The 23,037-nt window shown below is 38.4% G+C and overlaps 1 protein-coding gene across 4 annotated transcripts in view; it reads left to right on the top strand.

Annotated features, from left to right (window-relative positions):
* The window catches only part of CTNNA2 (catenin alpha 2), a 342,296-nt gene that overhangs the window by 211,881 nt on the left and 107,378 nt on the right, over window positions 1-23,037 (top strand). For 2 of the 4 annotated variants that reach the window (XM_017833919.1, XM_017833922.1), the window contains exon 2: window positions 13,534-13,614. In XM_017833919.1, the coding sequence (XP_017689408.1) occupies window positions 13,534-13,614 (81 nt within the window). Of the gene's footprint in view, window positions 1-3,325; window positions 3,345-12,831; window positions 12,889-13,533; window positions 13,615-23,037 lie in introns of those variants that run through there. The other 2 variants (XM_017833921.1, XM_017833920.1) reach the window with 2 other exon arrangements.

Here is a 23,037-nt window from a genome sequence, read left to right as displayed (position 1 = left end):
CAGCAGAGCTGCTCCTGCAGAGCTTTATTTTATTTTATTTTTTTTTAAATTTCTTTAGGCGTTTGATCATCATGGAATTGACTCACCCTTAACACTAATTGCCATACTAAAGAAAACCTCACTAAAATATAGTCTATTAGAAACCAGGACTGGGAATTGGAAGTAGAGTCTAGTTCCCACAGGCTGTGGATTCAGTTGTTCCCTTCTTGGTGTTCATCATGACCCAGGGCAACAAGCAGAAGCTCCACCATTGTTCCTGTTTTAGTGAAATCATTGATTTTTAAAGGAAATATTTATTCAATTATAATTTTGTAGATAATGCCAGTGGAATTACAGGTTATATAAGAATAGAGTAATAAATAGGAAGTGTGGAATGCTGCATTGTATTACTGTTGAAATCGCTATTGAAGTCACTGAAGGGCCAAACTAGTGAATTATTAGAATAATACTATTTAAAGTAGTTGATAACCCTCTATATTAAATATAGGTTTAAATTGGGACATCAAGGCTTTTCAAGAGGGAAAGAAGCAAACCAGATGCAGAGGTCAGTCAGCACTTTTACCACTTGCAATTAGTTTCTCTAAGCATTTGTCATTAAAAAGGGACTGTGAGCAGCTGCAGATGTCTGTGGAAAACTTTTAGCAGTGCATGATTTGCACTGAGACTTGCAAACTACCATGTGTGTCTCGATACAAACTATTACCCATTCCTCAGGGAAAAATCCGTGCTGAATAACTCAGATCAGGATTTCACCTCTGAAGCCAAGAATTGATAAAGGAAGGCATATCCAGGATAACTTAGGAGTTTAAACTCCACAGACTTTCAATCCTTCTAAAAACGTGCACACGTGGATGAATTTGCAGAAGCATCCAGATAACTTAGCAGGGCATGAATAACTTTGGAGCTGGCAAACCAAATCCAAGCCTGTTTTAACGTTCTTTGGATGGCTGGTCTTCCTCTGGCACCTTTGAAGTCTTGTTCTGTTTCATTTATGAGCATCAGAATGAAGGTGGTGCCAGTTAGCATCTGTCTCGGATTTATTTCAGGTCTTGCACTGGAACCACAGGTTTCAGTCTGCTGTGATTTTATTTAACATTCTTTAACATTTTTTACACTCCATTTCCTACCAGAAGTCTTTGTGGCAATCTACCAAGAGAACTATCTTGCTTTTAACCCCTTTTGCAATATTTGGTCAGGTTTAGTAGTGCCAGAAGATGGAGATATAGAAAGGAAATTTAAAAAGATAGGATTAATTTTTTATTATTATTATTTTTAAAGGCAAAATGTGCAGTAGTTCTGCATGTTGTATATGCATACTTTTTTCCGTTTTCATTAGCTGTGATTTGGACTCCAATGCCTTAAAAATTTCAGTGCCATCAATACCAAGAGAGTTAACTTGCCATATTGCACATTCATAGTAATAACTCTTTTTGGAGGCATTTATGTTCCTGTGCAGAACTATTCATTCAATTATCCTGTGAACCAGGCAGGGGTGGTCAAATTAATTACTATCTCATGAATATAGAAGATAAAGGGCCAAATCCAATTAAAGACCTCGGGGTTTCTGAGCTCAGAGTTACAACATGAACATTTTAAGTGAGTTTTTTACCACAGGGGTACCTAAACCTGGGCTGTGCATTGTGGCTATTGAAAAAAGTGAAGTCACCTCATTCCAGGAGATTCACTGTGCTGAGTAAAGTCCAAGCCCCCATCCTCTCTGGATCTTAAAAAGCAAGTTAGGGCTGGAAAGAAAAGGCTTTTTCCAGCATGTGCTCTATCCTGAAGACCTATATTGATAGGTATTTTTTGAAAAAAAGTGATGTTCTAAATATCATAGAGATTATTCTACCCCCTTTATTTTTATTTTAATATTTGAGTATCATGTAGGGCTTCAGGCTGATTTCCTGTTGTGGGCATTCACAAACCCTAAATCCCTTTATACCTCTGGACTGGGTACAGTTTTACTTGTTGCACTGAAACTTGGCTGTGGTGCAGATTGGGATGAAAGGGTCAGAGGGACCCCAGGCACCAGTGCCCACCCCAGCATATCTCATCTGGGGACTCCAGGCAGGGCTCTGAGGGCAGGTTTGCATTAATTTGTCCTTTTTGAACCCACCAAACTTGCACCTCTGCCTTTTGGAGGGAGAAGGAAAAGTCCCTTCCCTTCCCTGCTCCCATTTTGCCCACTTAATCCAAGTCATCTGCCTGATGATTCCAAAAATAAACCTTTTATTCGATGGAAATTTGGAGTGTCCATGAAAAATGAGTGTTCCAGTCATTCAGTGGAAATAATGGTAAAACTCCTGCTGTCTTGAGAGGGAGCACAGAGAGGCTTTGTAAATGCACCAGTTATCATTTCAGAAAAGGTCTTTATCTTTATGCATTTAGTTTTATTCTAATAACAGAACAAAAGCCAAAAATTTTTCTGATATCTACAAGAAGAAATAAGGACTCTAATCAATCTGTAGAAATAAAGCATTATCTTATGCCTAATTAGTTTGTAATAGCATTTGCAAAGGTTGGGGTTTTTTTTCTTTTCTGTAAAAAAAGGCTGTTGATGAAAATGTCACAGAGTTATTTTCAACAGGCTTTTGCTCAGATATCCCACATGGACATTCTGTTATTTTGTGCTGGCTTTTACACTAATGCCCTGTAATTGTGTTTTACTTCCTCTGATTAAACTGACAAGTAATTTGAATGGATATCACTTAGCACATTGATCTGAGGCAGTGACAGGAATAGACCACGGCTTTGCTCTGTAAAAATAGACAGAGCTGGTCCTTTGCTTCTGCATTCTTTTGGAAGCCTGGTTGGAGTTTAAAAAGTTCTTTTATTTTGTGTTTTGTTTTGTTTTATTTCATCCCTGTTGCCTCGTGGTTGTGATGTCCTACAAAGGAACACGTGGACACGAAGCAGCCTGTACTCAAAGTGAAAGATTAATTACAGTAATGAGGATTGAGTTATTTTCTTTCCCGGGCTTTGCTCTGTCCCCAGTCATTCAAAGCAGGAGCTGAAGTTATGGCACATGTCCAATTAAACCTCACGCTCATTGTCTGTTTGCAGGTGGGGTTTTCACAGGAGATGTGTCAGGGTGAAACCCTTGTTTCCAGACACATGTCACTGCCCTCAGAAAGTTTGACACCTCCACTGATACTGTGTAGGCTGCACAGTACATTGCCAAGTAGGGTGTCAGCACTGGAAAGCAGCACTGCTTTCAGATAATAATTATTTCAAATATTTTTCCAGCTTAGACTGTAATTAAAAGTGTTCAGAACAGGTTGGAGGACAAAGAACGTGCAAAAAAGCCCAACCTCTACCTGGGTGGCTTGGAGGGAACTGGCAAGGTAAGGGAAAAGAAAGTAGCAATTAATTGGAAAAAGCATTTAATTCTCTAAGTATTGAGTTGGCATTGAGTTTGAGCTGCCTACATTGATGAACACATTTTTGATTGGACATAAACAAGACTCATTTCCTTGTGGATCATCCAAGGAATATAAGCATGGTGCAATTAAAAAGAAAGAAATTAAAAAGAAAGAAATTAAAAAGAAAGAAATAGTCAACACACATCTCATACAGAAATCTATTAGATAGTGACAGATGCAGCCAACTAGTTGAAATCTTGTTTTTCAGTGATATTTGATAATCAAAACACTCTAAGTGCTCACAAATAACACTTCTGTGCCTCTTAGGCACAGGCAGATGAGTTTGGGGGGTGTGGTTGAACTCCGAGGTTCTATAATGCCTTTGTGCCTTTGTGCAGTAATTCTGCATCTAAACAGAATAGCATAGTTGGAGCTTCAATATGTTCATAAGAAATTTTCATTTAGTACCTGTAAATGTTGTGAATGCTCTGATGTACTTCCAGTGGTCACTTCATTTCTCAGAGGTGCCTATTCGGTTTAAAAGATTCTTTGCTGAAAAAAAAAAACGCATAACGTTCCACACTGTGGAAGCCAATGTTACAGTCAATGTCATCATCCAATGGAGTCTCTTTCTAGAATACATAAGCAAACAAAAAAATCTCTGCTTACAACCAAACAACATTGTGTGGTTCTCGTGTTGCTCCGAGAGAGCTGAAAAATACTAAAAGGATGTTTTAAAGGGATGCTGAGATGGCTCAAGAAGTCCTGCACTTAATTCAGTGAATAACACTCACCCCTGGGACTCATAATACACATTTTAGTCTAAAACCAACTAGAGAAAGATTGGCTACAAGAGCTTTCTAGTGAATAAGGGGTAAAACTGACATAAATACCAGACATCAAAACCACTTCCTTTGAAAGTCCTAAGAAATATTTCCACTAATCTGTAACAAAGACAAACCAAAGGTTTAGTCAATAGATTTCTGAGTTTGGATCCATAAAGCATTTTTTTGTTACATGCTGTAAGACATTCTGTCCTTCTCTACCCCTCCTCTTTTCTTAGTCGCCTCATATTGCATCACCTTTTTAACTGATAAAATTTGAACAGAATACATTATAGGAGGCTTCATTAATAACTACTTCATGACTTAGGAACATTATTATGCTTAATAGAATAGGTTTTTCTCAAGACCTTTTGTTAGAATGGGTAAATTTTAACATTTTTCATTTGCATAGTCCTTTACTACAGGTTTACATATCTGAAGGGAAAGAAAAAATGTATCCTATCTGCTTTTTCTCCAGTTATTTTAGATTAAGAGAAGACATCAGGAGCCATTTAAAAGCAGATTGCAATTTGCAGCTGGAAAGCAGCTGGTGGTTAAATGAGGAGTTTGTACTGGACCCTTTGCAAGTAGAAGTCTGTGAAGAAATTAGAATAATTTTGAATTCTGGAGTAAACATTTCTGACCTTCTAAATGGAAGCATCTGCAAGATTTTATTTATATGATGAGTGGGGAGATTCTCAGCTGGTGTAAATTAGTGTGGCTTCAGTGAAGCTGATGTTTTTATAACAGTTTACATCATGCACATTTCTTTCCTCAGAAATTCTATTTTTTATATGCATTTAAGTGTAACAGCATCAATTTTCTGTACTGACATTTTCTGAATAGAAACAGGCAGCTTCTTCTATGAAAACCCTTATGTTTTCCTCTGAGTAAGCACTGCAAAGGAAAAGATGCTATTTAATGACAAGAAATATTCTGCCAGATTTAAATTTTAATACGTATTGTTACAAAGTCAGCCCCTCAAACAGAAAGGAGTGAGGGGAAGCTTCACAGACATCAGCTCTCAAGGGCATTAGGACAGAAACCTGGATCAGAAGTAGACTTGCATGCTAACACTCATATTACCTGAATTCACAGTGATAGGGATCCCATTACACACACACTACCAGAGAGTTCTTGAAGGCATATCAGAAAACCTGTCTCAGGTTATCAGTCCTGGCTCTTCCAACTGCATTTACTTGTTTTCCACCGTTATCAGCAAACCTCAGTTCCAAATGAGGCTGATGTTGGCGTATGTCTTTATCTGAGAAAGCTCAGATTAGAGAAATCCAGCTAAACTGGATGTTTGGTGAGTTTTTTTTTTGTTTTCTTCATTAGGTTGTGGTGTTTCTGTGTTTCTGTGACCCAGCACCCTCAACCTTTCCTTGCATTCAGTTGGGCATTGCAGCAAACTTCATCAGGGTTCCCTTGATCCCATCGACCAAGTCACTTAGGAAGATATTAAACAATGTTGAGCCCAATATCAATCCTTGAGAGACCCCACTTGGGACAAGCTGCCAGTTTGAAAAGAACCTAAGACTGTAAAGATCCAATACTGAGTCTGAATTATGAAGTGTGCTTCTTTTAGACAGTGAGAAGAAAGCAAATTATTTTCAGGACCTCAAAATATCACATCCTGGAAGGACTGGAATATCTTTTGTGGAAGCTTGTAAAAAAGGCACCTTTATGATCCTGTATTTTTTAATTCTCTGGAAAAAAATCATCCAAAACACAAAAATCTTTTACAAGACACAGTCTCCAGCCTGATCCTTAGGAGGGCTGGACAGTCTTTATAGTTATTAAGTCGGCAGTTTATCTTATGTTACTTATTTTTTTTAAAGAATTAATCATCAAGCATTTCAAGATCCCCTCCATTGTTGATGGAGAGGAGCAATCCCATGTGGTGAAATGTATTCCATATTAAAACAAGTATGCAAGACAGATGGGTGCTCTAAAAGTGCCTGTCACTTTATACTGAGCATAGAAGGAGCTAAAATAACTAGATTTGATTCAGTATTTCTTGATGGTAAAATTAAATGGGATGGTCCTTCCCTGACAGCTATCACTGTTTTCTCGACTGGCAGTGTGTGCTGCTTTATAATCTGAGTTTAATTAAGTGACACAACTCTTAAGTGATAGCAGGATATTCTTGCCTTGGGGAAGAATTTCTAACAGATGCATGGCTCTCCCTCCTTCCCAAAAAAACCCCTAAACAATGCATGTGTTTTACCTAATGAAAATCAATGAGATTTGGAAGTTACAGTTGCCTTGTCCCTTAGAAAAGTCCCACCAGTTGCCTTTCCTGAATGTTTGGTGCCTCAGTAGACTGTAAAATCCAATCTATCTAGAAGAGCAGGACCGTGTCCTCACCACAGTGATCCTGGAAACTCTAGTTCAAAAACACACAGAAATGCAGAAATATTCAGTGTATCATCTACAAGTGAAAAAAAAAAAAGATCACCAAACCCAAAAAAATTGCTGCCTTTTTTCTCGAGGGTGAAAAAGTTCTCCATCTTAGGCAACCTCTAATATCATTATAAGTATAAATTCCTCAGCCAGTTCTTTTTTTTTTGGAAGCTCAGTTGCCAGTACATGATTATGGGTAAATATCAATTAATAATAGCAGCTGCCACTTGGGAACCACTGTGATCAAGCCCTAATCCTAACTGGTGCTTCAAATCAAACTGCAGTCATTGATAATGTTTCTGAAAGTCCTTGGTTATTGCCAAAAGACAAGAAGTGGTTACAACAGTGAATTATGCAAAACATGAAAAACAACAGCCACAAACCAATCAAAGTGAAATACTCCCCTACACACAAGTTTTCCCACTTTGGAAAAGATAAAAGAAGCAACTACACGTGGCTGATATGGAAGAAACCACTTAATTCACCGATTCACCACTTGGAGGGATTCAGATATTGTGGTGATGTGGCCTGCACAAAAAACATACATAAAATATGACAAGAAAATCTTCCTCAGCCATTAACAGATACAGTTTTCGTTATTTCCTTATTTTGTTTCAAACTTGGTTTGTACAGATCTAGATAAAACTTGCTTGGATCCAGGCCAAGGATAAGACCTGTGCACCTCAGGTGCTGATACCATGTCCAGCTCACGACTCATTTTAATTTTATTGAATTTATTTACTCTCTGGCACTGCAAATTTGTGGCTTCCCCGGCTTTCTGCACAGTTGTTATCATTCATGCTACACTGGAACCAAATTCATTGGTCACAAGGTAATTAAAAACTGATGAAAGAAATTGTTTTATTTAAGGAGAACTTACTGTATCATACATTTATGAGCAGATTGTTTAGTGAATGGCATTCTAGAACTGGGGAGTATCGTGGAAGGGCCTGTAATTCGGTGTTTTACTGCAAAGGAGCCACACCCTGAACATACTGGGATGTCTCTGCATCCAAAGGAGTGTGAGCAGCAGGTGAGGGGGGGATTTTGCCCCTCTGCCCCACTCAGGTGAGACCCCACCTGCAGCTCTGGGGCCTCCAGCACAGGAAGGACATTGAGGGTTTTTTTAACATCCTTTCATCAAAATTCTTCTTTTTTTCCCTGAAGAAAAAAATCAGTTATTGAGAGGAAAAGGGAACAAAAAAATTTTCATTCTATAGGAGGTGTCTCTCTAGCAAAGTTGAAGCTGGAAAACAGGTCATTGCAAACCTCCATTGTAGTTACTTAGAGTAAATTCTAAAACCAAAATAATTTATAAGAATAAATGTACGGAGCTGAGTAAAACAGTAATTCATGTTTATATCATGCTCCCAAAAGACTTCTTGCCATTCAATTTTTCCATAAATTGATTTTTTTTAACAAGTCTTCTTCAGCTCATCCATACAGGAACCACACAGGTTTTGTAAAACTTGTTTTCCTGTCCCATCTCCCTAGCAAATAGCTAGGATTTTCAACTTCCAGTGAAATTTAGTCTCTACTTACTTCTCCTGTAATATATAGTTTAGCCTTTTCCTGACCCAAAATTAATCATCTTCTGTCAGAAGGGGAATATGTATTGGTATGTTTAAACGTAGATTTCTGTTTAGAAGCACTGATGCAGCCTATGTCTGTTGTTCAAAATGTTCTTCCTCTTAGTACTAAGCTTCTCTTCATCACTTTTAAAAGGGCTATTGAACATGGGCACAGTTTTAAAAGAGTGATGTTGTTCAATGTTTAAAATAAAATATTAGGACGGATATATTTTTGAGCAGCAATTTACGCCTTAATAAAACACCGTGATATTGAAGTTCTGAATAAACTGTAAATGATGGAACCCTCTACCCATGGGATGGTGAAAATATAAAAATAAATCAAGATTTGGTAGCTTTTGGATCAATAGATAATCTTTCCACCTGTCTCCTGGAGGCTAAATTACTGGAAACAGCAGTGAAAGTGTCTTGGACATGCAACACGTAATGTGTGGGGAGACTGAGCTTTCTCAGATATTTTGGCTTATATCTAACAGAGGAAAGTGGGAAAACAGTGGTTCCAAAACTTCTTGCATAGTTTTAGTCCACTTTTATTATTAATATTATTATTGTAAAATTGAAACACTGAGGTTTTGAATGATGCACTTCAGAAGAAAAGGACAACAACCCTCTCTAACCTCACTCATTTAGTTGTCATACATGTTGGGTTTTGTCTGTGACATTCTGTTGTAGGCCTGCAGTTGCTGCACTTCTTGTGCACTTCTTTTATAGGTCACTGTTGTCAGCCTTGTTCATCTGGCACTGATTATAATTTTTATTTTTTTTTTAAATAGCATGCTCACAATTATGGGTTTGCACCTCACACAACTCGGAAGTTGATCCTAACTTTTCAATACGAGGATATTCATTACAGAAGCATCTGTCTTTCTAATAATAATTTTGGAAGTAGCAATTTTAGCCGTTTCATGTGGTGAAATTTAAATTCTGTGATTTCCATACTGGTGGTATCTGGAATTATTCAGAACTATCAACACAGTTCCAGCCTGAAGCATCTTCTTCCAAGGTTGACTGTATCTCATCCAAAATGTACAGTGTCTCTGGGCTGATTGACTTGACTTTGTCTTGACTCTGTGATATTCTCCAGGGTTAGAAGAGAGTGTCCTTTTAAGTATCTTTTGCTGATCAAAAGAGTCCTGTAATAAGAAAATCATGCAATATAAATGTCCTTAATAGTTGTGATAAATATTTTGGAAGTTTTATATTTTACTTCGACAATATAAACTGTGAACAGTTCATGACAAAAAAAAAGGAAGGAGAGTAAAAAGGTCTTTATTCAAAAGGAAAAACAGTGCTATATCGTAGCAGAGATCATTCTAGCAGGTGCTGAAATTTCTTACCATCCCTAAGTACTTTTTGTTATTAATTTATTTCTTTTCCTGACTAAATGAAGTTCCCAGTATAACTGAGTGCTTACCTTAATATTTTCCAGTTTTAACTATGAAGCTTTTCAGACTTTGCTTAATATAAAGAGGAAAGTTCTGGTATTCTATCTTTGTTTTAGTGTTCCAGTAATATTGTTGACACTGCTTGTGACTACAGGCATTTTCTAGAATGACAGGGCAATCAATACCTAGATTTCTTCCACTTACCAGACACGAATGTGTTGAAAAACTACACAACTTCTCATGCCACGTGGCAAATCAGGCTTAAAACCACTTGAAAATTATATTCAGGGAGCTGGCTCCTGCATTCCATGATCTGAGAGAGGGACTGCAGCCTCGGGGTAGAAATGCAATGGAAGACCCACTCCTGACCTGGAGGACTCTGCAGCCAGCACAGCCCCTGGTCAGGATCCCGTGGGAATTAGCTCATCCTGAGCATCTGAGAATAAATCAAACAGGCAGGGAAAAGCTCTAAGGAAATTAGGATGGAAGTAACACAGACTGAGAAAATTGTTTGAAAATATCTCGAGTACAAGCAGTATGCAAATGCTGTTAAATGGTCACAAGAAATCAGGGGCTTGATTAATATATTCTCCTGTAGCAAAGTTCTCATTACACCATGAATAGATGTAATTCTGTCCATAGGGACTCTGAATGCCGATATTTTGACATTCAAGGACTTCTGTGCATTTCTCCTCCTTCTCTTTTTAACCCAATGCCAGCAGCAATTTTTGCTTCCTTTTTAGCCCAAATTATCTTTCTTCTCTTTGTGGAAAAAGATTAACAGAGAAATGGCAAAAGCCTCAATACTAAGCTTTATGGTTTTTTCAGGAAACCACTAAATTCCTTTCTATCTCTTCTAGGAATGAAGGCCAAAAAATTATCACAGAGCAACAATAATATAAGAGTATTTAAGGACTTAAATAAATAAACTTTAATAAACTTATATTTTCAGCACAGAGCAGATGGTGTTTGACAGACCTCCCTGAAGCTATGTAGCATCACATGCCACGCTAGTTATTTTTCAATAATGTGATTTACTAAACAAATTTCTCCTTCTTTGAAATCCTACGGCGAAGGAGGGGTTTTGGGTACAGATTAAAAGGCAGTAGCCATTTCGTAAGTAACAGGCAAAGGACACCTAAAATTCATGGATAAATACAAAAATTGTACAGAATATTTGAGACTGCATCCATGTTTTTATGTGTTAATGAAATATTGACATTGAGAGAGCTCAACTGGATCTCCATCCTCTTGGTTTGGGAGCCTGTTTTCCAGCACAGGCTGGTTCATCCCATTTAGCATCTCAGACAGCGTGGAGGCATGATTTGGGCAATTGCACAGAGCAATTGAGAACAGGCTCTTTTCTGTTTTGGAGGGAGAGGGGACCGGCCAGATGGACGTTGACAGTTTGTGTTGTGTGGCCTAAGGGTCACGGAAGGGCTCCCAGTTGTTTTGTGTTTCACAATAGGATGCACCCCAAGGGCCACTGTTTGCATAAACACTGTTAATTTAAAACCAGACTCAAAAAGATAAAGGATAAATTTGAAGAGAGGCTTGGGAGAGGTTCTATATGTAGACTACCATGGGCCTACTCTCAGTGAAAGTTTCCCTCCTATGAGCAGTACAAAACACCCAGATTAGGAATCTAAATTACAAACTTTGAGGTCAATCTCAAAGTTTATACTTTTTTTTTCCAATGGCCAGGAGCCCTTTCTCCTAGATGGTCCAGTTTATCAAATGCATAATTTACTGAGTGTCACTGTATCCCATAGCTGACTACCCTGGAAGAAGTCCCAAGTTCCTGTTCAAGGACAACTTTCTGAACCCCTAAATGGGTGCCAGGCATTAATTGCTTGACCTCACCATGTAGGTGGTGAACACAAAATATATCTGCTCTGCATGAGATGAGTGAATAAGAATTGTTAACTAGTTGTTTTGTTTGAGAGCTGTAAAATACGATCCCTAAGTTAAGTATCATGGTGTTTACTCTTTTATTGTTTACATTGTGTTAATATTCACAGCAATTTTCCCCAGTTTAGCAAATTATTCCCTGATTTTATTACAAATGAAAAAAAAAAAAAAGCCAAACAAAGGTTATCTTTGCCCTAGAAAAAAATGTCTTAACGTATTTTGTGTGGTTATGGATCTTTCTAAGACAGTCCATTAAAGCTTTAACAATGAGAAGGAAGAGGAGAATTTAAACAATATTAAAGAATTTGAATTATTTGGTTGGGAAAATAAAGCATCCCAGAACAGTGATGTCACCGAGAAAACTTGGTTCAGCAAGTGCACAGTGCACAGCTGGAGTAATTTTCTTCTTTTAAGTTTTCTTAGAATATATCTTTGTAGTCTAACTAACTAGAACCTGGCTGAGACTGGCTCATCTGGCAGTCCCTGCTGTACCATTCTGACAGCCAGGAGAGGCTTCCTGTACCAAACTTATCTGCCTCAGCTTTATTGTGAAATTTCAGCCTGAAAAGCAAGCTTTGATTGTGTGCACATGTGACAGCTGCTGCCTCGAACAAAATAACAGGGACCGAATTCAGGACATCTAAAACTAAAAGCCTGTGCTGACACTGCTTAGGCTAAAGAGACTTAGCTCTTCAGCTGGGGACCAGAAGAACTCAGTCAAAGGATGAAGACAAGAAAAGTGAGATAAAAATATCACCGGGTGACACAGATGCCTCCTCTTGTGTGATAGCAAATGCTTTCTCTCTCTGTTTTCTGGTGTCAATTTGTATGATTAACTCCAGAATTTGTAATGGATTCTTTTTAGAGAGCTAAGAGGTAAATTTATGTTTTGTATCAAATTCTGGTGGCACTTGATATTGTTGTGTTTGAATTTCTAAATGAAAAAAGGGGATGGGTTTTTGCGGATTTCTAAATGATCATAAAAGCTTTGGCCTCATGTCATAATTAGAATTACAGGCAATAACAGAAAGCAGGCGTTCTCTGGAATGAATGCTTAAAGCAAAGGCTGGAACAGAGGCCACTTGCCAATGTAGAGCTGTTAACCGTGCAGTCCATGTGAGAGATCACTGTTGAAAGGGTATGTTTAATCCCCATCCCACCCCAAAAGTGACTTCTCAATAGTTCCCAGAAAAGTATGCTATTAGGCTCAGCTGGAGACGGAAAATCGCTCTTAATCATATGCAAGGAACAATTCTAAATAGGAGTATTTGAAAACAGCCTTGGGAAGGAAAGAGTACTACCAGGAAGAATGGAAGATCATTCTGATTCTTGATGAAAAGCTTTCAAACAGAGTTCAATGTGCAAGAGATGTGACAAATCTTTAGAGAAGCAGTTTTCTCTTAAGAGAAAGGTAATACAGCTAGCAAAGTCACTTAATGCTTTTTGTGTCATTGAACCTAAAAAAAGTATTTTTTCCCCATTGGTTACGAGCCACAAAAGGCTTTTTTCCCCCCTTTTTAATCTTCGTGAGGAGTTTTGCTTTGAGACTTCCTGCAGGAAAGTGTTTTAAGTGGAATTTTTCTTTATACTGCACCTAATGTCTGCCAATATGATTCCTGCTACAGGCGTAGGGACCATTTTCCTTCTGTCCTCAAGCTGTGTTGCTGCTTATTATCATGTTTAACATTCCCAGTGCCTGGCAGGATGGAGATTAGAAACTCTTAATATTCATTTTATAGTGAAAGGTCTTACCAGATTTTTTGAGTATTAACTATAATATATGCACATAATTTAGTGGTGGAAAAGTTCTGAACTCTCCGGTGAGTCACCTTCATCTTTGTTCTTATCACTTTAGGATTGTTTTTAAATAATCTTCTACGCCTCCCTCACATAAACATGTTAAAAACACTACATTGGAAATAACAGCTTGATGGAAGCAAACAAAAAAAAAAAAAGATGCACAGGTTTCCTTTGATAAGTCTGTACTATTTTTTTTAGAAGTGCATATTATTTGGAGTATTTTTCTCCAACTCTGTGATTTTGGTTTTGTTAACAGACTGGAAGGAAGGAGAAGGGGGACCCACTCAACATTGCCATTGACAAGATGACCAAGAAAACACGAGACCTTCGAAGACAGGTAAGCTATGATTTTTGTAATGCTTCTTGATTTTCCGAGGGAATCATAAACTTTTCCACTCAGGATTGGTTTTGCCACATGTAGAGGTTTGAAGTGTTGGTGTCCTTATTTAGACATGACATTACATTACACGTGGCATGAAGCAAAGTAGTAGCATTTCCTGAGACAAAAATAAAAAAGGGAGAATGGAATGTGTTCCAAGTGTAACCCCCCAGTGTCCTGCTGTGTGGGAGGGTGGGCAGATTGGCCAGGCCTTCACAGCCCAGCAACCCCAGTCATAAAAACACTGGCATATGTGCTTATTTGTATTTATTGGAATACCCTCATGGAAATAACAGGAAAGAAAAGGAGAATGTGAAAAAAAAAATTATAAGAGCAGAACATTTTCAGAGAAAACTTCCAAGGTACTGTATTAAATAAAGATTTTATGAAGATATAGAGAGGGTTAATAAATAGCAAGTTGCCCAGAGAGATGGTGGATTCCCTATCCCTGTAAACATTAAAGTCCAGGGGAAATAGTTGAGGATGGCCCTGCCCATAACACAGGGAAGTGGACCTTTGAAGGTCCCTTCTAACCCAAAGTATTCTATGATTTTATGAATAACTGCAAAACATGTCTTAAACAGTAAAGAATTTCTTATATTACATTTATCATTGTGTTTTGTAATAAGGTTGAAAGGTTAATTCAAAAGGCTTGAGATGGAAAACAATTGAAAGGAGATGGGCAAACAAGAGGGAGAAATCCTTTATAAGTTTCTTTAAGCCTTTAAGTTAAGGCAGGGCAGATTGCCTCTTTTTATCTCTTTTCTCTCCTTTTGAGATGATCTCAATTCTGCATTTTCTGTAAATAATAATAATAATAATAACAACAACGAAAAATAAAACTGCAAGACCAAGCAAGGACTTAAATGTATCTTCAGAAACCTATTTGCTACAAGATAGTTTCAGAAAGAGTGGCCCCTGTAGGTATTTTGGAATCAGTGCTCTGCACTGCCACAGCTCAGTTCATTTCAGCCCTTAACTCTCAGCAAACATGTTTGAAGATCATATTCTGCAAATAATAAACCTATTGCAATGGTCTTACAGTCAATATGAATCACTGACTCTCCTATATAAAGCCTAGAATCACATCTGCTGCTCAGCTAATGACAGAAGAAAGATCTCTGCTGTTCTGACCTCCAAATTTGTGGGATCCTCAATTCTGCAGCGGAGCTGGTACCATGTGTTGCCTCCCACCTCTGTTCTTACTGCTTCAAGGAAGTAGCAGACTAACACATGAGTTGCTGTTCTGTGTGAGGCTCTCAGCAGTTGCCTGAATTACTCATCTCTAAAGCCAAATTTACTCTGAAACGTGATATAAAAATGGCACCTTTCTTAATAAACTGTCTGCTTCTCATGTATATTCAACCCCATGGAATATTCAATCTCAGAAAGGTTGGAACTCTGTGAGTAAAGTGAAGCACACACAAAGTATTTCCCTGCTTGGAGATGAAGCTTTTAATATAGGTTCTGATTTTTATGAAATTTTGTCACACAGGTATAATGTTTATTAAATCATGGCAGTTGCTAGTAAACTAATCAATATGAGATCATAATTGTGCTGGGTTTTGCACAAGTGTAGGGGAAGGTGGAGTCTTTGATTTCCACAATGAGCATTCTCACTATAAATGATTATCCCTCAGAATCATAATCAGTGTTCTGCTTCATCAAACTCATAGTCAACAGTCTACCTGTGTGTGTGTGCCTAGACCTGCCTGCACACTCCCTGCTAAATTTGAGAGTGTGAGGATGTGGTTTAATGGCTGGGGAGAGAGGCTTGAAGATTGAGAAGAAATGAGCCACGGTTGAGAATACGGAGTTACACTATTTCAGTCTTTCTATTTTGAGCTAAATCATTGGAGAGACAACCGCCTTTGAATACCATAATGCCTTTTGTTTTAATGAATCCCTTTTAGAGCTTGATTTTCATACTTTTGAAGCTTAATGTTAACACCATAAAACTAGACAATCTACAACATACGTTTCAGTGATGGGGAAGATATATATATTTCATTTGATAGTCAGGCTCCCTTTCAAGTCTACAGTAATCACCCATCTAAGACTGATTTTCCTTTCTCTCCCCAGGTTACTTAGCTCTTTATTTCTGAGATTTGATTTCATTATCTGCAGAACATGCAGACATGTGAAATGATTGGGGATGGAATGCACGGTGCTAAAATTCCGCCTCACAATTTACAGTCACTTCAATATTTCTTATTCTGATGGAATTACATCTTTTAAACTCATCATTTAAACTCTCCTGGGCATTGGGAAACTATTATGGAGATCTAATTATATGTCTTACTATAAACTGCCAGTAAGAACATCAACCTAAGTCAGACTGAACAAGTTCTTGGAAGCAGACACGTCTCACCAACCCATAGCTCACTGCTGCCATTTCTCACATGATATTCATAGAAGCACAGAATGATTTGGGTTGGAAGAGACCTTAAAGACTGTTTAGTTACACTCCACCTGCCATGGGCAGGGACACCTTCCACTTGCCCAGGTTGCTCCAAGCCCTATCCAACCTGGCCTTGAACACTTCCAGGGATGGAGCAGCCACAGCTTTTTTGGGCAACCTGTGCCAGGGCCCCACCACCCTCACAGGGAACAATTTCTTCCCAAGATCTAATCTAACTCTACCCTCTATCAGTGGGAAGCCATTCTTCTTTATGTCCCTCCAGGCCCGTGTCCAAAGTCTCTCTCCAGCTCTCTTGGAGCCCCTTTTGGTACTGAAAGGTGCTGGAAGATCTCCTGGAAGTCTTCTCTTCTCCAGGATGAACAGCTCCAACTTGCTCAGCCATTTTGAACAAGCTGGAAAACACACAGAGTTCTGTGTCTGCTAATAAGTTGCACCAATTGGCAAGATTTGAGGTCTTTTTTACGCCCCTGGGATGCAAGTCTGTAGTTAAAAAAAAAAAAAAAAAGAAAAGAAAAGACAAAACCTAAAAGCCAAACAAAACCATCTTTCACTGTTTGGTACAGCAAACCAGCCCAGCAGCAGGGTGCTGGTTGATGCCAGTTATTTTGTTTGTTTGCTTTTCCTCCATAGCAGGAAAAAGAAATACCATCCCTACAGTTTAAATACTACAGGTAATCCCAAAGCAGCAGGCACACCCAGGATTTCAGGTGTCACAGTGACATCTGCGGTGACACTGAGAGCAAGACAAGCAGGAAGGACACACCAAAGAGTTTGGCTGACACACCAGCTGGATGCCCAGCGAGGCCCAGCACGGTCTGTGGATCATTTGGAGGTGTGTGAGCAGAGCACCAGCTGTTCTGCTGTCACCACCACTGGTGTCCCACCTGTTAGTGCTGCTCTCCTGCCCTGCTGCCACCAGCTCTCTGGGTTTGTGTCCTGTTCCAGGGGACCAGCTGAGCTTGTTCAGTCTCTTTGAGCCGCTCAGTTTCCCCGTGAGGTGGAATAACTGAAACCATTTGTTTTCTCTTAAAGAGCAGGAATCTGTGCTGCCATTGACACCAACAGAGCAGCCTGTCTGCACTGTTTCATTTTTGTCCAGTCAAGCCAGACTAGGTCTTCATATGCCTCCAAGTGGAAGGAATTGTGTAGAAATGAGATTTTTTTACCAGTAATTCTGTTTATACTGAGCATTATGCTCTTAGGTAGCTGTTAAGGACAATCCATCCACCTCCTGCAGACTGAGGTTTATGTTATTACTAAAGCTACTTAGAAATATTGTGTGAAATAAATACCCCAAAGAAAAAAATTCACTTCCTTACAAACTGAAAAAAAATCATAAATCGTCCAGAAATTGAATTTTGAAAGTAAAAAAAATAAATAATAATTATAAAAAAAGAAGTCTGAGAGTTTCAAAAAGTCCAGTGTGGACTTTTTTTCAGCAGTTTCAAATTTTCATTTTGAAAGTTAGTAATTTATTTTTAGCTTAGCACTGCAAATATATGCACTTACACATTAATAAATATGGAAAAATAAACTCAGGTTTTTACAATGGCCAAAAAGATTTTCCATCTTTTTAAGGCATTTTGATATTTTTTTTTTAATTTTCAGATGTAGTTGCAAAGTAGACCAAAGGAAAAATTAAAAAGTACTATGTTTTTTTTAAAGATGGATTTCTGCTTGTCCTTGCAGTTTTAGGCAACAAAACTTTATTAAAAAATTTATTAATGGGGACTGTGAAGTAGAAAGTCCAGAAATAACTGCATTACCGGTTGCATTTTGATAAATACTTTTGAACCTTTAGACTGATGTCCTGGGCTTTTTCTTTAATGGAAGGATGGCTAATAGAAATTAATGCTATTTTTAGAGATATAAGTTTGTGTGTGCAGTATTAAAAGGAGTTTTTTGCTGTCTGATTATTTTTTGTGGCCTTAAATTATGTGATTTTGGGTGCAATGCAGCTTAACCTTTTGGACAGTTATAAAAAGCAGAATAATGTCAACTTCCCATTAGTAGCTACTACAGTTAGTAGCTAGGATGGTGATTTTTAATAGGGAAAGCTGTCATCATTTCTGGACTCAAAACACCTGTGCTTGTTCTCGTGGCTAAAAGAATTCTTTACACCACTCTCTGAGACAAAACATTCTGATTTAGCATTTCTTTTTATCAAACAGGTGGTTGGATGTGTTGTTCTTAAAAGGTCCTTTCCAACCTTAACAATTGTTTGAAAAATGTCCTCTCCTCAGGGTTGTCTTTTCCAGATCACATCCTTCAAACCTCTGAGGAGCCCATATTGTGTAGACACAGGACTGAAAAACAAAACCAGATGAATTAAAGAAGTTTTGCTTTCTATAGCATAGCACTGTGTGTATAGGGCTTCCTACAGCAATAATCTCAGTTCCTCCCTTATGGCCTCTGAATTTCATGTTTTATCTCATTTTCTCACACCCATCCTTCTCCTCTCTGCTGCTGCCTCATCTGTAGCTCACTTTTTTACTCCAGGCTGGTTGATGGAATGCAGGAAGATGTGAGGCTGGTTTTGGCTCCTGCTCAGCCAGTACCCACGTGGTGGTTGCCCAGCTGGTACCTTTGTTAGTACACTGGCCAGCAAGCTACTGACTTCACAGAACAAATTTCCCTCCACAGGACTCTAATTCGGGTCACTGTTCTCCTACCCAGACAATTTTTCATCAGACTCCAGCTATTCAGCATCCTTAAGATCTTTTTCTCTCTGTCAGATGGTTTTAAAATTGGCCAAGAGATTAAAATGTATTTGAAAAAAATGGGCAGTTACTGTAATTTCTGAGCTAATTTCTTCAGAAAACCAGTCAGAAACAAAAGCATTTATGATCAAGACTGTGGTCCTGTTCTGCTCTACTCTGTGATCTGCAACTTCTAGAAATTGGTATTGTAGAACTATAGCATGTTACTATCCATAAATAAACACCTCAATAAGATTTCTGCAGTGAAATGTAAGGATTTTTTCCCATATGACTTTCCAAGAATGGGTTTCAGGTGTGGCTGTCCTTGTTATTGATGATTTAATCTCAGCTAGTTTACAGACTGAAAGCTGAAAGATAAGAACTTCCAAGATTCTTGCATTGGTTTGGATGAGCTGTCTCCCTCTTTCTGATGAATATTGCTTGAGTTTAGGATATTTATTGCTTTCTTCTCAGTGTCTGACTTCCCAATAGCCACTAATAACACCCTAGGATTGGTGACATGGGGTACTCAGGATCAGGTTTGGACATTTAGGCAAGAACTAATATTAATGGTGACTGGGTTATGGTGTCTTTCTATCAGCCACACACTCAGACTTGTTCATCCACATACTTTGCAGCAGCCAAAAAAAAAAAAAAGTCTATATCCTGGTCATATTTACCCTTTTTATACCTCTAAACAGTTCTTTATGTATCATGTAGTAGGTACATCTTTTCACGTGACCCTTTTATATATTTGACTGGTCATTTCTGGTCATTTCCAATTCCTTGTGCTAAGCTGTGGTCTTGCAAATATCTTTGTAAGACACATGGTGGACTTTGGGCACGATATTCATTAGTCTGTTATCAACCATTTTCTCTAGAGCACCTCCCTTCAATCTACAATTATTATACTCCTTATCTTTTAGTCATAGGTGTCCTGAGTTGGAAGGGGCCCACAAGGATCATCAAATCCTGGATTTGATTATTGATCAAATACTCCTTCAGTAGCTATAGCAGCCTACAAGTCAAACTTTCTAAGGGTTAAAGTTGATGAGGCAAATACCTCCTGTAATTTATTTGTGCAAATTTGGTAAAACAAAGATTTGGGGGAGAACATCTTGATCATACTCAGTTTTTATCGACTTCATAGGCTTCTGAAAGTGCTCACAGTTTGGTGTCCTTTGTTTAATATGGGTTACAACAGTCTGAACTGGGTAACAGCCTTCAGAATGTTCTTAGGCTTATTTGTCATATATTTCTGTTCTGGCTCTTGAGCGGCAGCATGTCTCCGTTTGCTCTTTATGTCAGTCACTTCCACATAGATTAAGTTGTATTGCTGTTTATAAATGCTATTTGTGGTAAAAAAAAAGATCTGTTTAGCACTTTGAAACCTGCCAAAAATTGACATAGACTCCAGAGACACTCTCAGAATAAAAGCCATGAATATTAACTCGTGGAATTAGACTGATGGGACACCTAAAACTGAAAAAACGTGTTCTGTTGGAGCAGATTTTATTGCAGCTAACCCATACAATGTGAATTATGTTATGGATAGACACTTATAGAATGTTTTCAGTCTGTAGACTTAAATCTCTCTATTCAAGTATAGGCATAGGTTTCTTCTTTACATTATGTAAATGCTTTGAAGAAAACACAGGACTTCCTCCAAAAGAGGAAATCTTATCATCATCTTTTTGCAGCAAAGCTCCTGCCTCATACACAGACCAGATGACTTGCAAATGCTTCAGGGAGGGCCAGCAGCACCTAGAAATTAAATCTTGCTGTTCTGAATCATGACTAACTTACTTAATTTTCTTTTGTTTGTTTGTTTATCCCCTCTTCCTTCTACTGTGTTCTACAAAGACAAGCAACTTACTGTCCAGTTTTAGAAAAAGAATCTGAAGCTGCCTCAGTTTAGCTATTCTGTGTTATACCAGCACTAGGAGGTACACAGCATCTGTGTATTAAGATATAAGCCCAAGGGAAGCATGAGTGCTCAGAAAGCAAAACAGGATCTTCAGAAGAAAACAGTGAACCCAATTCTAATCCAATTTACCGTTAGATAACAAACTCCTTTCACTGTCTCAAAGAAGATGAAGAGCACGCCCAAAGAAATAAAAAATTCATATTTAGGGGGCAGGGTGAAGAGGAAAGAGAGAATGCTGAGGATTCACACCAGCTGATGTCAGTTATGGAAATTGGGTGATGACATAAGGAAGTGGTTTTCCTTCAGTCTCCCTTACAGTCAACAGATAGTTCCTCTTTGGAGGGTGATTTGGGGTTTCAAGGATGTATCTTGCATTAAGCTCATATTTCTTTGTATAGAGGGAGTCACAAACAAACTGCTTCCTAATTCAGGCACCCCAAAAATAAGAGCCCAAAGGTAGTTTGTGTAAATAGGCCTTTGACTTTCAAGCCAGTCAACAGTGCAGCAATTGGGGCATTTCTGGGAGTGCTGGGGAAGCACGTTCTCCCTCTTCATTACCATAAAAGTAGCTTCTGGTGTGCCCCTTATTGCAGACAAGAGGGCACTAGGTAAAGTTATAAATCCTGAAGGCAGCTTTTTGTAATTCAATATCTGTATAATTTAAGGAGAGCTAAAAACACAGAAAGAGCAGGTCATGGCCCTTCACTGAGCTTCACATAACACTGAGAATTTGTAAGGGAGTTGCTGTTGATACACTGTTCAAAGATGCAAAATTTCATGCAAGTGTTAAGTACTAGCAGAATATCCAAGAAGGTTATAATTTCAAAATCTGATCTTGCATGATTGTTTACTAAAGATTTATTCCGTAAAGGCAAAGTTGAAGCAAGGCCACACTTAAATAGATGATCCACAGGAGTCTTGCCAAGGTTGTGCTGCATTCCCTCCCAAAGAGGTGGTGTTGGCTGTTTCCAAGGGGAAGTGCAGTGTTATTGGTAATATTGCCCCATTCTGTTGCATGAAACTGCTCCTTGACAAAATTTTGATGTTTTTAAAGGGAGCCAGCCCTAAGTCAATCTAAATATCTCTGAACCCGAGGCCACCTGTGGCATCAGCTCGTGCTCATTAGAAACTCAGCTCCTTTCCCTTGTTGCTTAGTATGTTTTGTTTTCGTCTAAGGTGACTCCAGTGCTCTTGAATATGGAAATCTGGGAGCTGGCTTCCCAAAAGCAGTCTATCAAATGCTAATACAGATTTATTTCTGTGCCAGTGCTACGTGTTTATGGCTCGGATTCATTTAATGTGGGTGCACTGCGTTGCGTGTACATCTTTAGTAGGTTTTTCCAGCAGCTTCTACAATGGTAATAGGCAGGAGTCCTCTGTAACCCTGGTTTAGAAAGCAGAGATAGCAAAGCTCCACTTGATAAAGTCCTTTATTCTTTCATCTTCCACTGAATTTATGGCCTTAACACAACAGAGGTAGGAATACCCTGAATGTCACCACCTTGGACTGAAAGAACTCTGAGCCCCTGGCATGCTGTTCAATATTCCGCTTTTTGTCTGCTCTCATTTGGTAGAATAACTGGTGTATTTACTGTAGGAAAGGAAATTTAGATACATATCAAAACATCTGATCTAAAAAATTAGAGACAATGAACTGTTACTTTAATTTTAGTTAATAATGATTTCGGCTTGAACTTCTTTGAGTGCACATGTCTTTGTCTCCCTCAAAATGCACTCCTAGAGGTTTATCACTGTGACATTGAGGTTTTTATGGTGCTCTGAAGTGCTTCAGAGGAAATGGAGAGTGCTTTAATACTGCTGATTTACTCTTTCAGGTCTGCACTAATTTCCGTACTGCCTAATTACAAGGCTGTGTTTAATTTACTCTACACATAATGTTTACTGATGCACATATGGTGCCATATTTCAGGAAACTGTGCCCATATCAGGTAGTTTTGGGTAAGGCTGCAGTGTGTAAGATTTTGATCAAATGAGGGAAACTTTGATCTGCAGCATAATACCCATGATGGATTATTTTCATCTGGAAAAAGCCATAGTGTAGTAACTATGGCTGCTTTTGCTTTTTGAAATAGGGACTTGATTTTATATATATATATTTTTTTTTCTAAACTGAGTGAAGCTGTGAGCACAGAGGGTTGGCCTTTCAAAGTGGCTTGTGAAGAATTATGAGGCAAAACTCAGTGACAGCTATATTGCATTAGAGAAGATTACTGCACATAGTTTGTGTATTATTCTTCAAATAATGAGTCTTCATAAAAGCTCACATATTTCAAAAAATCTTTGTGCTCACTTCAGGACCTTTAGAAGATGCC

The sequence above is a fragment of the Lepidothrix coronata genome, unplaced genomic scaffold, assembly GCF_001604755.1.
Source record: "Lepidothrix coronata isolate B3197 unplaced genomic scaffold, Lepidothrix_coronata-1.0 Scaffold224, whole genome shotgun sequence".
Taxonomy (NCBI): Eukaryota; Metazoa; Chordata; class Aves; order Passeriformes; family Pipridae; genus Lepidothrix; species Lepidothrix coronata.
Note: the sequence above shows the minus strand (reverse complement) of the source record. Positions and strands in the feature narration are given on the sequence as shown.